The sequence below is a fragment of the Telmatherina bonti genome, assembly GCF_933228915.1.
Source record: "Telmatherina bonti genome assembly, chromosome: 20".
Lineage (NCBI taxonomy): Eukaryota > Metazoa > Chordata > Actinopteri > Atheriniformes > Telmatherinidae > Telmatherina > Telmatherina bonti.
Window position 1 is genome coordinate 28,853,489 of NC_136618.1, and position 16,021 is coordinate 28,869,509.

The window sequence follows — 16,021 nt, forward strand, 5'->3', positions numbered from 1 at the left end:
CAAACGTATTTTTGAGGATTTTGAGGTTTCTTTGATGAAATGTGAGAGTCAGATTTCCTGGTAGCGCTCGCTGTGCTTCGTTGTGTTGACCTTGGCGTGGAGCGCCGCCTGGCACTGCTGGTTTTTATAAGGACTTAGAGAGGATTAGTGGGACTACAAATGAAAATGCTCCATTATTAGCCTTTGATTGTGGGGTTTTTGGGACTGAATGTGGCCTGCTGAGAGATGTGAGGGATTTATGTATGAATGAGAGAATTTTTCTCTGTTAACTCATTAAAAGCAACACAGTTTCCTGATATTGTTCACTTATTTATGTTTTTCTCATGAGGAGTTTTTTTTAAAGACATAAACTCTTGCTTTTATTTATGTCACCATGTCTGTTGAATTTACACAACTTAAGATGTTTATCATTCCTTGAAATGATAATAAATGAAAATAAAAAAACAACACTTATTTTGTGGTTAAACTGTAAAAGCCGATATGTTTGTTTTCAGGCCTCTTCAGATGTAAAACCTCCGCTGCCAGACCCGGCCTTCAACAGGAGGTGCAGCTTGATCGTCAGTGAGGTGAGTTTATTTTTACTTTAATCCCATTTTATCTTTCCAGTGATTTTATCTTGTAAAGCACTTTGTGTTGCCCATGGTTTGAAAAGTGCTATAATATAAAATAAAGTTTGATTTTGATTTGATGCCAGTGACTGAACATAATTATGTTCAGTGGGGGTAAAGTTGTCTCTTTTATGTTCACATGAAGAAAACAGCAACACAAAAGACTCAATTTTCTTTTCTTTTGGACCATAATACTAATTTAAAAAAAAGAAAAATGAATGGTTTCAGCTAATTGCTGAGATAAGTCAAATATATAGTAACAATATATATTATATGTTATGGTTAAAAATTGAAATGGTAATAGCATAACTGCACGGTTTTATTACGCTAACTACTGTCAGCCCCATAACTCCCACCATAAAGGTTGTGCTTGACTAGTGAAACAGTGTCGCACTTAAACAACAGCTTACTGTAACACTATGCCAACTACGTTACCATCTCCACACATAACCGAGCCGTTGTCAGGTAAACAACTGGAAAAACAAAGATAAACAAAACATAACATTAATAGCACGTATACATGAACGACAACGGACAACTCACGTACGTTCTGTGTGAAAATAAACATGTTTTCATGACTAACAGCTCAGCTTCAGCAGGAAACAACGCTAACTTGCTTTTAACTGTCCCTAAGACACGCTGTAAATCCAGAGGAGACAGAGCCTTTTCAGTTCTAGCTCCAAAAATCTGGACCAGCCTCCCTCTGCAGGTTAACAGGCTAACTCCCTCGCTGTTTTTAAAAACACATTTTTATTCTTTGGCATTTTAGCAGGACTGAGTTGTCAGCTGTGTCCTTGTATTTTATTTTTAACTGTTCTTTTTCCATGTATCTCTTATTTTACCATTTTATTGTTATTTTATTTTCTTAAGCTGTTTTTATTCACTTGCTGTTTCTGTCCAGCACGTTGGTCAGCTGTATGTTGTTTTTAAAGTGCCTTATAAATAAATATGGTATGGTATGGCTAACTGCACTGTGCAGAAAGGGGATTCAGATCGTATTAGACGCATGCGGACTTACGTCACGCCCCAGTTTGTCACAATTAAAGCCACCCGGTTGTGAAACATAGAGAAAATTATAGAAGTCCAAAATACAGCGTGGTGGCTGGTTGGTAATAAACCACAACACACAAACACCCCAACATGTCTAAAAGGGGTTTATTTCTAACTTTTAGTGTTACAAACCCAAACCAAGAGGTAGAAATAACTCAGGTGTGTTTGTTTGCATACATAATTATCTGCTCTACTAAATAGTTAGCAGGCAGTTAAGGGGTTAAAGCTTACATTTACTGGTTTTTATCAACACAAACTTCTGCTCAGGCAGGTATCTGTTAACAAAATCTTACAATATCAGAATAATACTTCAGATATGAAATCACATAAAAAGGCAGCAGAGCTTTTTTTTTGTTTTACTCATGAGCGCTGAAGATGTTCTGAAGTGTGATGCAGACAGTTGGTCGGGACTTTTCCCACAGTTGCAGATCATGTGTGCGTTTCACCGCAGGAAGTTTCTGGTTGGATATGTTACTACTGGAAATATTACAGGAGGTTATCAGTCTGGAACACACATGAGACAGGATTTTATCCTAAACATGAGCTGTGAAAGTTGCTTTGTTTGTTTGTCAGAGTGATGAATAAGGCTTCCGATGGTTGTGTTATTGTATGTAAATGTATCTGCAACAAGTGAAGCCGCAGCTCTCGGTGCCACACAGTTGTAATAAATATCCCTGAGGCTTGTGTTCTACAGTCACCCATCTCGCTTGCTAATTTAGCCAACTTTTTACCTGGAAGACGGTAAAACCTCCCAGGTACAAAGGAGTAACAATTGCTTTAAGAAATAATTCTTGCAGAAATTTGCATTTCCAACAGAATTACACCAGTTGCACCGTGCAGACATTGTTAGAGGCCTTCCCCAGTGAGACTGTAAGAAATCATTATCAGCTATTGATCTCATCGTTGTGGATGGATTTCACCTGATGGAACCAGTTTCCTGGACCAATAATCATGCTGTTAACTCATCCATGTTACTGAACTAAATGCTGCAAACACTGTTTTAGTTTGCTGCAGCTTAAATTTAACCCTTTCACGCAAAATAGCCACATAGTGGACACCTATTTACAAGCTTTATTCTTAAATATTCATGAATGAGGATGGTATTTTTGTAAATAAACCACCTCAGTGGATGTTAGTGGGCCATCCAATACGTTTCCACTCTCTGGAGAATAAATAAATGTATGATATAACTGAACATAATGCAATTACACATGTTTGCCTTTGTGATAAATAGGAAAAAGAAAATGATACAGCTATATTTTATAGAAGATTTACATAAAATATTTATGTTTAAAAATTATTTTCTAAATATTTCATAGAATACATTGAAATAAATAATAAATCATGATAAATTCTAAATATTACTAATTAACAGAATCAAAAAAATACTTTTATTAATCCCCAAAGGGAAATTCTGTGTTCATTTAAAAAGTATTTAGAAGTGGAGTTGGAGTGGAGTACAAAAAAGTACCATTGCATTTGTCTGTAGAGCTAAAATACTGTATTTAAAAACATTGTATTATTTTTTTATTGAAAGGGTTAAGCCATCTCTGATTACAAACTCTTCAATGTGTAAGACAGAAATCCACCGTCCTCTTTTTCTTTCTTTGCAATAAATAATAAATGTTTACGTTGCCGTTGGTAACGACTCAAAGATCCAAAGACAGGCTTTTCTTCAGCATGGAGGGAATATTTACTGAAAGGAAACCTGCTCTTTGACCTCTTCGGTTGCTTTATGTAGAAAACATCTCAGGCTCAACTGTTGAATATGTGTGAATATCGGTGGATGATGTGGGAGGGTGAGATATTGATTCCCTGGTGTGAGTCAAACCTGGCAACCAGTTTGCAGGAGCAGAATGACTCATCAGCTACAACGGAGGCAAGTCAGCCTCCTTAGATTCAGCTTCACATCTGCCTCCAGCTGCTGCCGCTCTGCTGAATGGCTGCTCCTCACAGAAAAGCTTCCTTTTAACATCATTTCTGATAATCATATCATGCGTTACATTCAGGAGTCTCAGACTCCAGACTTGTTACAGAATATCTCTCATTTTTGTGCCAGGAAGTCTAAAGAACAAATTCATCTTAATTCATTCTCCTGTCTTATTTAAAATCTTCTACTGAATCCTGAATCCTGGAGGTAGACCAACCAAAAGATAGTGCTGTTACCATGGAAACAATTACTACTAAAGAAAAGTTCATTGCATCCTCAGCAGAGGAAGTCAGCTTGAGTACATGGTAGTCCAAAGAGAGGGTAAGACTCCAAGGGACCTTTGAGAAACACTGTTTCAGTGACTCAATATGCTGTGAATCATTTCACTTTGCTACACATGCTTTCCTGTCAGTATCCTCTACGTTCAGGTGTTTTCATGTCAGGTAATCTGTCACCATTCAGACCTGGTGGACCCCAAACACACACACTCCCAGCAGGAAGTTGTAAATCAGCTAATTAGTTGATTAAATCAGCAAAGTTCAGGGAATCTAAAACCATCTGCATCCCTCTGTTTTCTGACGCTTGGATTGTGGGACCAGCTGCCAAAATTACCCAGTCCTCCTTCTCTACACCCACATTTTCAGCCCTTCTGGGGAAACACGGAGAACTATCCAAGCCAAGAAGCATAATCCCTTCAGTCAGTTCTGGGTCTGCTCTAAAGCCTTGTTCCACAAATGTCTGAAATACCTCGGCTGGAAGGTGTTCAAAGGGTGCCATGGCCAGAGGCCTAAGCCACCTCAGTTACATTCTTTCACTGCCGTGTAACAGCAACTCCACTCCTAACTCCTCCTGCATGACCAAGCTCAGACAACCCTGATAAAGAAGCTCATTCTGCTGCTTGCTTTCATCATCTCATCCTTTCAGTCACTCATAACTGTTCGCATTTTGGCTTGTTGATCAACTGCTGAACCAAAAGCTGTTCCATGTCCTCAGCTCTCTGTATCTCCGTACCGTATTTTGATTAATATCCCGAACAAACAAAACCGAAACACTTGCAATAAACCCACTCTTCCAACTGCAATATATGACCTCAAAATTGCAGGTGCAAATTGTCACCTTCTCTTTCACACTGGTTTTTAAACTTCCCAGTACTGGCGGGATGTTCATAACACAAATATGCAACCATATAATCTTTCCTACCTGAATGGGGAGAAGGGAAAAGTGGTAGATGAGCTGATATGTGTTGTTTTTGATGATTAACCATAAAGAAAAACACGAGTGAATAAATGAATAAAATTAAGCTGACAGACTGTTGGAAAGTTGGACGTGTAGCTGCCAACAGTTCAGTAACGGTACTGCCGAGATGCTCCGTGTCAGCTGCACGTCCCGCTTTAACAAAAACCACCGTGTTTGCCGTCTCTGTCTGAAAACTGACTGGACGAAGTATCCTAAATATATCATATTTCTGTCCTGTTGTCACGGCAACAACCTCATTCCACTTTATTTGACGTCAATCTCACACTCCTCGTGACAATCACGTGAAGAAATGGTTTTTTTTTCTTGGACTTTATTTTGTCATTGCCCTTTGCTTCAGGGTTTTGTGTAAAAACTTTCTCATCGTCATGGTAACTTATCGTAACAAATGTCAAAAAGTGCCAGAGTTACCAGCAGAAATCCCTTCAGCTGCACAGCAGCCAGGCCTAAACAGAAAACAATGTTTAGATAATCCATGCACCCTCCCACCTCCTTAATATGTCTATATGAATATATACATTTTCATATTTAAAAAACTTTTTTTTAAATTTAATTAATGCTCAGAGAAACTCTTTAACATGTAATAAGTCAAATACGTATATCCTTGTTAAAACATCACTTTTTTAAAGCGCTATGCGGTATTCAATTCAGCCCCATGAGAGCTGCAATCCAGCAGGTTTTCCACATATTCCTGCTTCAACACACCTGAATCAACTTAAATGGACCTGACAGCCAATCAGGTTCTGCACAAAGACTTATTCATTTAGATCAGTTGTGTTGGAGCAGGGATACATGGAAACCCTGCTGGACTGCGGTCCTTGCAGGACTGAACTGAGTACCGCACTATAAAATTGTCAGGATGAGGTGGAGGTGGAGGTGTGGACCTAAATGCAGAGATGGAGGCAGAAGCTGAGTATGTTCCAGGCAGGGGACTAAACTCAAGCTCAACTCAGTGGACCAGCAGAGTACAACCCCAAGTGAGGGGTATAAATACACAGAAGAATACGAGATGCAGCTGACACGGATGAACTGAATTAACGCAGGTGAAGTAATGAACAGAGACCAAGGCAAAACAGGAACAACTACAAAATAAAAGAAGAAATCAGAACTAAAAACATCTGAAACATAACATCATGACAAATATATAAACACTATTTATTCATTTATCCTATATGTTTTGGTCAGAAATGTATTTTTATAAATATTTCTGCAAGAAGAAAGAACTTTTTTAGGTTGTTATTCAGTCGGAGACATCCAGACTGGACCTTATCTCACTGTTAACTCATGAAGTTGAAGTATTTAATACGACTGCATGGAACAGCTGAGTTCAAAGCCAAATTTAAGTTCAGCTGATTTTCTCACTGAAACCTTATTTTGCATTCTGAATTTTAACTGGCTATGAGACCACTGATATCAGAAATAATATTAATCTATGCAGCTCACAGCCTGACAGGAAACCTGCAGGTTACACACTGCCTAACATCAAACACAACAGCCCTGATGGGGATGGAGCTGAAGTGCAGCACAAGTTCATCTCATAACACACGTGATGTGTCCTCATCCCCGCAGGTGAAGTATAAGGAAGACTTTGAGAAGATGAAGGGCCAGAGTCTGTTTGTTCCAGGAGCTGAGCTCATCCATGCCAAGAACATCAGCGCTGTGATATCTGAGGTCTGAACTCACACACATGACTCTTACTCCCACACCTGTAAGGATGCTTGCTAACATGTTATATTCTGGGTTAATATAACCCACCTTGAAAATGACAAACTCTCATTTTATTCTGTCGACCGTTTAAGTCAAAATACAAGGAGGAGGGGAAGAAGGAGGCGTCAGTCTCTCTGTACTCCATCCTGCCTGAAACTCCAGAGATACAACGAGCCAGGGAAGCTTCAGAGCTACGTAGTGAGGTAAACCCACCTGATCTGCATGGAGAGGAACCGAGTCAGAAGACCCAGGAAGTGTGTGGAACTGCTTTAACAGAGATTAGTTTGGTTTTCACCAAGCGGTTAAAAGTGAAGCCTATGCGGAAATGCATAAACTGCAGTTCCCCTTCATCCACTAGGGGCTTCAAAACAGAGCGAATCCCCATAGACTCCCATGTTAAAAAGACCAACTTCACAGCATAAATAAACATGTTTACAGCCTGGTTCAAAAATCCATTTTAGGTTTAATAGGTCAAGTTTACCTTCATGACAACTGTGGGGGGAGTGAATTTTTTTTCTAACTCGCCCATTTAAAAGTAATTTAATTTTGAAATTTGGCATATTTAGGGGCGTGTCCTTTTGATTGACAGGTACCCGATCTCCCGCTTCAAGTCAGACGAACGTAGAACAACCGCGGTTTTTAGCCGGTTAATAACGTGACTTAGCTTTAGCTCGCTTACCTCCGTTAGCTGGTTATCTCCCGTTAGCTCCGGGTTAGCTCGGTTAGCTTTTAGCTACAGAAAGCTCGGAGTTCGGAGATGAGACGACCTGCTTCAAAGAGTTTATCTTCCCAACGATTAAATCCCACGATGCTCTGAGGCCTGATTTACCAGCCTATAAACTACTTAACCAGTACTGAATCCAACCTGCTTTCTGTTTGTTTTCCAGATTAAATACAGAGAAAACACAAAGATGGAGATTTCCTCGTCTCTTTATTCTCTGCTACCAGAAACCACAGAGACCCAGTTTGTCAAGGAGCTGACCGAGATACTGAGCGAGGTCAGACTGGTGAAGGGATGGATGGAAATTCATGCCATTCTTCTTCCATGAATCAGTAGCTCCACTGTTCACACGTACTTTTCTTTCTGCTCCTCAGAACAAATACAAGGAGGAAGGCAAGAAGGAGATGAGCAGCAGTTTGTACTCGCAGCTGCCTGAAACCAGCGAGATGCAGCTGGCGAAGAGCGTCCACGAGTTCCAGAGCGAGGTACTGAAACGGTTTAGTCGTTGTGATTATGCAGCACAAGGCCAGATTATCCAATGGGCATTATGGGCCCACGCCCACTTGGGGCCCATTTGGAGACTAGTGGCGCCCACATAGGCCATACATCAGCAGTTTGGACATTAAACAAAATATACATAAAAGCCAGATAGTTACACCACAGTGTCTAGTGTTTTGCTATTGGTACCACTGGCTGAGAGATGTTAGAAATGTCGTTTCACAGTGTATCATTCACAATTTTCACAATGTTGCGGTGGGGAAGGGGGGCCCCTGGAACACTCTGGGCCCAGGGGCCTGTGCACTTTTAATCCGGCCCTGTTGCAGTAGCAGCATTTCAACGTGTTTCATCAGTGTATTCCTGTCTGGGCAGCAACACCAGCTCTTTTTATGCAGCAGTTGTACATTCGATAACTCAAAGTCTGGCCTTCAAGCAAAACCACAAAGTTCATTCAAAACATACGAAGCTGGATGAGGTTTTAGGTTTTCATGTAGTCTTATAAAGCGATCTTCAGTGATGGTTTTCAGGGTTTTCTCAAAGTCTTTTTTAGACATTGACTGCTTGTCACTCATTTCCAGTCCAGTCCAGGTCCCTGGCTTTTTTCAGATGGATGTGTTTTTGTTTGCAACTCACTTTAAACTGATGGATTAATCATTTCTAACTCCATTCAAACTTACAGAAGAACCATTTTTAAATTGAAGAATTTTCTTATTGTTTGTCACAAAGAAACATCACATGGTCCCATTTCTTTAGTTTTACTTTTAAAAAATGTTACAAATAAAAGTTTGACAGACAGAAAATATTATTTGTAAAAGAGAAAAGTCAGTACTGAAAACCTCAAAGCCGAAACTTTGCATGAAGTCAGTATGCATGAACTTTGTAGAAGTCAGTATGATGTGCAGCTTGTCCTCAGAAGATTTTCAATTCAACTTTATTCATAGAGCGTCAAATCACGACAATGCCATCACAAGACGCTTTACAGACAGAAAAAAAAACATAATGAAAGCCAATTCATAACAGCCTATATAAGGAAACCAACCCCTGAGCAAACACACTGGCGACAGTGGGAAGGAAAAAACTCCCTTGTAACAGGAAGGAAACCTCCGGCAGAACCCGGCTCAAGGACAGGCAGCCATCTGGGCCTGACGACACTGGATGGAAAAAGGGGAAAAGGCTGAAGTAAACCACACGGCACCAGAACCGGACTGAGGATCAGTGGCAGCAGGTCTGGAGGAGGAAGAATCCTGATCAGATTTTATTCTGTTTCAGAAAAAATACAAAGAAGATGGGAAGAGAAAGGCCTCCATCTCTCTGTACTCCCAGCTTCCAGACACTCCGGAGATACAGCACGCGTTGGAGGTGTCGCAGCTGCAGAGTGAGGTATTTACACTCACACACACACACACACACACACACACACACACACACACACACACGTTGTAGACAGTTTCTGACTGACCGGAAGTTTTATGCTGCCGTTTTTTGTCCTGTCTTACGGCTTCACCAGCATGGTGACAACATCCTGTTCTTCCAAAGTCAGAGAAAAACTGAGCAGAGTTGATATTTTTCATATTTTATGGATCTTTGGAACTCATTCATTCATTTATTATCCGTACCGTTTAGTCCGATTAAGGGTCGCGAGGGAGCTGGAGCCTATCCCAGCAGTCTTTGGGCGAGAGGTGGGGTACACCATGGACAGCTCACCAGTCCATCGCAGGACTAACACAAAGAGACAAACAACCACTCGCACTCACTCCTAGGGGCAATTTTGCTAATTAACCTAACATGCATGTCTTTGGACGGTGGGAGGAAGCCGGAGTACCCAGAAAGAACCCACGCATACACAGGAAGGTATATGCACAATCTACACTGAAAGGCCACTGCTTGAACCTCCCCCCAGCCCAGGATCGAACCAGCGACTGTCTTGCTGTGTGGCCACAGTGCTAACCACTACTAACAGCCCAATCTTTGGAACTGTACTCTTATAAAAGACTGTTTTCAGGAGGCACTAGATGTTTATGAAAGTGTCGTTTCTAATCTGCATGATTTACACTGTAGTGTTTCTGGCACCAGAGACACGTTTGTGCTGCTTGCTTTATGTTTGCCGTTTATGTCAGCCAACGAACACTTGGAAAGGATTTATTTGATACGATGAGGATTTCCTGTGCGAACTTCAGAAGAAGCTGCTTCCCCTGCAGTGTTGCCCCACACTGACTTGAAATAAATCCAGTATTTGTTCTGGAAATTGATCACAGCTTTACATAAATGTGAATCAAATCGAAAATCTCTGGGAAAATTTTTATCACGTTAACACTAATCTTTAAGTTGAATTTGGTTTAATTTGAGTTAATCACAACACAAGTCATCACAATGCACAGAGACACTCCAGGTTCATTCATTTCAGTCAATCCAGTTAAATGAAATAAAATGTCCTGGTCATTAGATGTCTCTTTAAAAACCAATAAAAATCATGGCTACCAAACTTCATCATTGTGACTTTATAAAAAATAACTTTTAACAGTTATAAATGTTCTTGTTTATAAACTAATGTATGGACGTTCACTTCCACCACATTTCTAAAAAAAAGAAAATAGCAGAACAACCAGAACATTAACCAAAGGAGACTGTAATATTCCAAAATGAAAAAAAAAACAAGTTTTCGTAAGATGTTTACGTCATTCGGAGGCCCACATTCCTGGACCCAAGTACCTGTAATGGTGAGGGAAATTCATATTTATTCATCATTAAAAGACAGGCTTAAATGTCCTTTTAATCTCCAACCTTTTGACCCCGGGCGTGCTGTTGTCCATGTCTTGTGTTATTTTCATTCATTTTCTGAACCACTTGGTCCAATTCAGGGTGTTGGGGAAACTGGAATCTATCCCAGTAATCATCAGGCAAGAGGCAGGGAACATCCTGGACACGTTGCCAATCTTATGTTATATTCTGTTCCTAAATTAAGTTCATTTAAGTCCATCTACCTGCCTAAAGACTAGTTATTAGCTTTAATCTGGGATATTTACAGAAAAATGTGCAACAGTATGGCTGGTCACTGTTTTGAAATAAATACATTCCAATTATGATCTAATTTGATCAAAGTAATTCTAATCCAAACAAGCCCAATTCATTCATCCATCATTTTATGAATTGCTTATTGCAACATTGGAGGAGAGCTGGAGGCGATTCCAGCAGTTACCAGGTGATATAGGCAGGTAAGGTCGCCCTCCCTTCACAGGTCAACACAAACAAATCACCCTCACATCCACTCCTACGGAGATGAAGCTGACGTGCATGTTGCTACGTACCCCCTCTTCTTGGGGGGTAATAAAGACATGGAGACCAGTCCAACTTCATTTTATCTGCATTGCTGTTCAGGACCTCAACATGTTACTCCGTGTCACCCGGACGTGTTCATCCTAACAGGAAGTAATGTCAGACCTTTCAGAATAAATCTGACTACTCAGAAACACCGAAACATGACAGGTGTTTTTAGACAGGAAGTGGAAGGAAGCTGAAGATATCCCTGCATACATGGGGAGAACAGCCAAACTCCAACGCAGAACCAATCAGTTTATTCATAATCAAACAAAAATCTCAACACCTTTTCTTCACTTTTTCCGAATCTTTTAAAACAAACTATTAAGTAAAGTCAGGAGTGTGTTGAGCTACATCTTAGATCTGAAACAGACATGACGTTGTTTCCTCTCTGTCTCATTGTTTCTCCACCAGGTGAATTATCGGACCAAGGTCATGGGAAAAGGGGTCCCGTCCTCTCTTTACTCCCAGCTCCCCGACACCACAGAGATCCAGTTTGCCAGGGAGATGACCGAGCTGCAGAGTGAGGTACGACCACAGACCATAAATGAAAGATGGACAGAGCCTTTGGCTGTAAAAAGTGAAGCCTATGTGGAAGTGTACAATATTGCAGTTCCCCCTTCATCCACTAGGGGCTCCAAAACAGAGCGAATCCCCATAGACTCCCATGTTAAAAAGACCAACTTCACAGCAGAAATAAACATGTTTACAGCCTGGTTCAAAAATCCATTTTAGGTTTAACAGGTCAGGTTTACCTTCATGACAACTGTGGGGGGAGTGAATTTTTTTTCTAACTACCGTTTAAAAGTAATTTAGTCTCTAAGTTCGCCATATTTAGGGGCGTGTCCTTTTGATTGACAGGTACCCGATCTCCCACTTCAAGTCAGAAGAACGTAGAACAACCGCGGTTTTTAGACGATTAACAGCGTGACTTAGCTTTAGCCCGCTTACTACCGTTAGCTGGTTATCTCCTGTTATCTCCGGGTTAGCTCAGTTAGCTCTTAGCTACAGAAAACTCAGAGATCGCTTGATGTCAATCATCCGCCATGACACTCACAGCCCCCCTCTCAGCTCCAACTCTTTGCCCATATTTGTATTTTCCGGGCAAGACGATGTGCATGACGCTGCCAAGATGACGATGGTAGGAACCGCCCACCGAGCTTCAATTCACCTCTTCAGAAACCTACGGGTGACGTCACAGAGGCTCCGCCAATCTTTTTATAGACAGTTTATGGGTACAACAGAAACATGCTGAAAACACGCTGACAAGGGGGAAATCTCCAACACTTGTACAGTAAATATGAATTTCACCCCCATGATTCAGGCTTCTAAACACAGACTGCATGTATTCTGTAACACAGCAGGTAATGAGTAAACAAAGATGTAAGCTAAAACAGGAATTTAAGTTTTATGCATGATTGAAGTCAAGTAATAAAAAAATCTTTAAGACTAAATTCTATGACCCGAACAACATGAAGCTGGAGAACATGACATGAGAAAATAAGGCTGGTTATCCTGACAAATTGCTCCATGAAGTAACTTCAGAGGTTTATGTCGATGCTGACTGACGACTTTGCACTTTTTTTCTCAGAGTAAGTACAAGGAGGGCGGCAGGAAGAGCCTCTCGCAGAGCTTCTACTCTCAGCTTCCAGAAACCGCCGAGACGCAGTTTGCTAGAAGCGTTGCTGAGCTGCAGAGCGAGGTGAGACTCAGTCACAGGAGATAATCATTTTTCCTCAGATCGGATACATGAGGTGTAAATAAGCCTTTGGTTTGTATGTTAAAACCTTTCCAGATGCGGTACAAGGAATCCGGGAAGAAAGGAGTCAACTCCTGTTTGTACTCTCTTCTCCCTGAAACTTTGGAGACAGCTCACGCCAAGGAAGTCTCTGAGCTCTGCAGCGAGGTGCAATAACCACCATAAAACACCAAATAAACCCTTTCATGCTTGTAGCATTAATGAGATTCAAAAGACAATTTTGTTTATGAGCATTGTTGCAGAGCTGGTTAGATTAGAGCAGAAAACAGCATGTTTTGCTTCATATATGGTGACGCCAACATGACTGCAAAACAGTTTAAACATACAAGAAGTTTCTAGTATTTATGTATCGCTCCACATCTGTTTGGATTTTAAAGTTTTATACGGAAAATATTCTTTCCATATTAAATGTGTTTGACAGTAAAGAGAAGAAAATTAGCACAATGTAATCAATCCCAGTTGCCATTAATATTTTGCCATGAATTCATGTGACTGATCAGAACAACCAGACTTTCTGTTCATTTTTTAAAACAAATGCCTCTAAAACAAAGATGTGAAAATAAACCCCAGGTTTTAAAACACTGTTCCCGTCAGTGAACATAAGTCTTTTCTCTGTTTGAAAACACTTAAAGTTTTAGACTTTACTGTTATTACTGCAGGTGAAGTATAAAGAAGACGGTAAGAAAGAGATGAACATCAACCTTTACTCTCTTCTGCCTGAGACCATCGACACACAACATGCTAAAGAAGTTTCCGACCTGCAAAGTGAGGTATCTCATTGTTGGATGGTTAAAAGTTCAGGTTTTTCTTTCATGTTTGAACAGAATAAACTTTGTTTATGGTGCATTGAGCTGTTTATATTTACAGGTGAAGTACAGAGAAGGTCTGAAGCAGAAGATTCAGAGCAGTTTGTACCATCAGATGCCGGAGACCACGGAGACACAGCTGGCCAAACAGCTGTCTGAGCTGCAGAGCGAGGTACGCTCACAATGCTTCTCACAGCAACAAGTCTCAGGGTTTTTCAAAACAGCTGATTTTAACTTCTATTTAGAAAGTTGTTTGGGTTTTTTTTCCCCTCAATGTCAGCATTTCAAATGAATCTTTAGAGTAGAAGCGGCACAGTGATGAAGTGAGCTAAAAAATAATGAATGTTGTCTGTTTACTCCCAAGTGGATGGAAACTGAAACGCTGACAGCTGCAAAGAAACTTTAAGTTTTCCACCAGATTCTCTGGCAGTCAGAGTGAAGCTCATAGTTTCAGCTGAAGACATTGTATTCTGTGGAGTTTCTCCCATTTTAAAGCTTTTTAAAGCATTTTAAAAAGATTGTTCAGATTGTAGGATTATTCGGTTTGATCGAAAGTTTTATAATTTCCTCATTTAATGTATATTTTCAAAGGAGTGAAGAAAAAATGTGTGAAAAAAATAATAAGAGCAGAGTTTATTTGATATACTGTTACATTATTTTGAAAGATTATAAATTGAGGGTGAGGTGAGGGTGTCATGATTGGGTATAAAGGGAGCCTAAAGGTTTCTGTCTTTCCAAGTAAGGATAAGTCATGCATCTTCACTTTGTTTGTCCCTCCCAAAGACACATCATTAAGCTCCAGAAAGATTTCTCAACAAAAATAATTAAATAAACTCAACTAACAAACAACAAAAATGCAAATGAAAAAAATTAAAAAGATGATTTTTACCTTGAAGAAACACAATTATACAACAGTTTTAGTTGTGTTTTTGTGCTGTCTGTAAACAGGAATCTAAATTAAAACTGGGACTAATGTGACACCACTGAGTTGTAACAAGATAAAATATTCACGCTGTTGACAAGTAAAAAATTTAATTAACTATTGTAAATTAAATCAAAGTTAAATTATTATAGTTGTGCTTTATTACAAGTAGAAAGTTTAAAACACATATTTTAGTCTCATTTTGATTCACTGGTCTCTAAGATCAGACTGCAGAAACCCAGAAAACAATCAGGCCCTCTGGCCTAAAGGTTCAGTGATAGTTTAGCCTGTTTCTAGACAGCTGGAATGTTTTCAGGATGTATTTTCAATTCTGCAGGCAAAATATAAAGAAGCCGGAAAGAAGGAGGTGAGCAGCTGTCTGTACTCTCAGCTGCCGGCAACTCTGGAGACACAACATGCAAAAGAGGCATCAGAGCTGCTCAGTGAGGTCAGAGATGTTTTTTTTTTCTCAGAGCATCATTGTTTACAGAATGACAGAAGGTAAACAAACCCAAAGGTTTGGATATAAATAAGACCTTTTGGTTCCTCGTGCTCTCCAGGTGAAGTACAAGGAGGGCGGGAAGAAGGACATGTCCAGCTCGCTGTATTCCACTCTGCCCGAGACTTCAGAAACCAGCTTCGCTAAAGAGATGAGCGACGTGCTGAGTGAGGTATGAAAACCATGTCTGCTTTCCTTCGCGTTCCAAAACAAATCCGACATGGAGCTTATCTGAGTAGTACAATGAAATGGCAGGTTGGGCTTTCACCATACCGTAGCCATTTAATACGGTGATTATGTGTGTGGTGTCCTCACGTGGCGGCGTGGCCGGTCAAACGCCACTTAGCGAAGTGCTACACCTAGCATCGCTATAAATGCTAGTCTTGACTGAAAGTGCAGTCTGCTACCAACTAGACAGTCGGCGGGTCGGTTCCAGGCTTACCCTGCAAGATACAGCTGTGCTCATATCTATTCATCCCCTTTCATTAAAGAAAAGGCTGAATTTACAACAATCACTCAAATAACTGGAGACTTAAAAAACGAACAATAACTAAAAATTTGCAAAAATATCATTTAGTAATATAAGACACTGTTTTTTTATTTATTTGAGTTAAAGAAAGAAAAAAAAAAACACAAACAAACAAATGTGTCCTGGACAAATTAGAGCATTTTTCTGTTCAACAGAGGGACAAAATACCTGTCAACAGGTGCAGAAGTCTGACTGAGAGGAACAGAAAACACCTGACTGGAGCGGAAACATTAAAGGATTATTCAACTAAATATTACTTTATGACTGATGTAATATGTAATAAATTATCTATTTGTTTGCTTTTGGAAAAAAAAGTATTTCTATTGAACCAGAATTAGAAAATAATGAAATGATTTTTATACGTTTTTTTATTTATTATTACTTTAGTCAATTTCAGCTTATTTTACAGGCAGCTGTTTTTTT

General features: G+C 40.0%; 2 protein-coding genes across 2 annotated transcripts in view; both read left to right on the forward strand.

The window, feature by feature from the left end:
• The window catches only part of nebl (nebulette), a gene marked incomplete at both ends in the record, with an annotated part of 173,050 nt that overhangs the window by 73,457 nt on the left and 83,572 nt on the right, over window positions 1–16,021 (forward strand). The gene's annotated exons all lie outside the window — the stretch shown is intronic.
• Window positions 1–16,021, forward strand: part of LOC306771105 (uncharacterized protein) — a gene marked incomplete at both ends in the record, with an annotated part of 91,377 nt that overhangs the window by 4,630 nt on the left and 70,726 nt on the right. Inside the window, 13 exons of the mRNA XM_079260168.1 lie at window positions 495–566; window positions 6,412–6,513; window positions 6,642–6,752; window positions 7,437–7,547; window positions 7,645–7,755; window positions 9,038–9,148; window positions 11,498–11,611; window positions 12,675–12,785; window positions 12,879–12,989; window positions 13,502–13,612; window positions 13,710–13,820; window positions 14,908–15,018; window positions 15,131–15,241. Of these exons, the coding sequence (XP_079116294.1) occupies window positions 495–566; window positions 6,412–6,513; window positions 6,642–6,752; window positions 7,437–7,547; window positions 7,645–7,755; window positions 9,038–9,148; window positions 11,498–11,611; window positions 12,675–12,785; window positions 12,879–12,989; window positions 13,502–13,612; window positions 13,710–13,820; window positions 14,908–15,018; window positions 15,131–15,241 (1,398 nt within the window). The remainder of the gene's footprint in view (window positions 1–494; window positions 567–6,411; window positions 6,514–6,641; window positions 6,753–7,436; window positions 7,548–7,644; window positions 7,756–9,037; window positions 9,149–11,497; window positions 11,612–12,674; window positions 12,786–12,878; window positions 12,990–13,501; window positions 13,613–13,709; window positions 13,821–14,907; window positions 15,019–15,130; window positions 15,242–16,021) is intronic.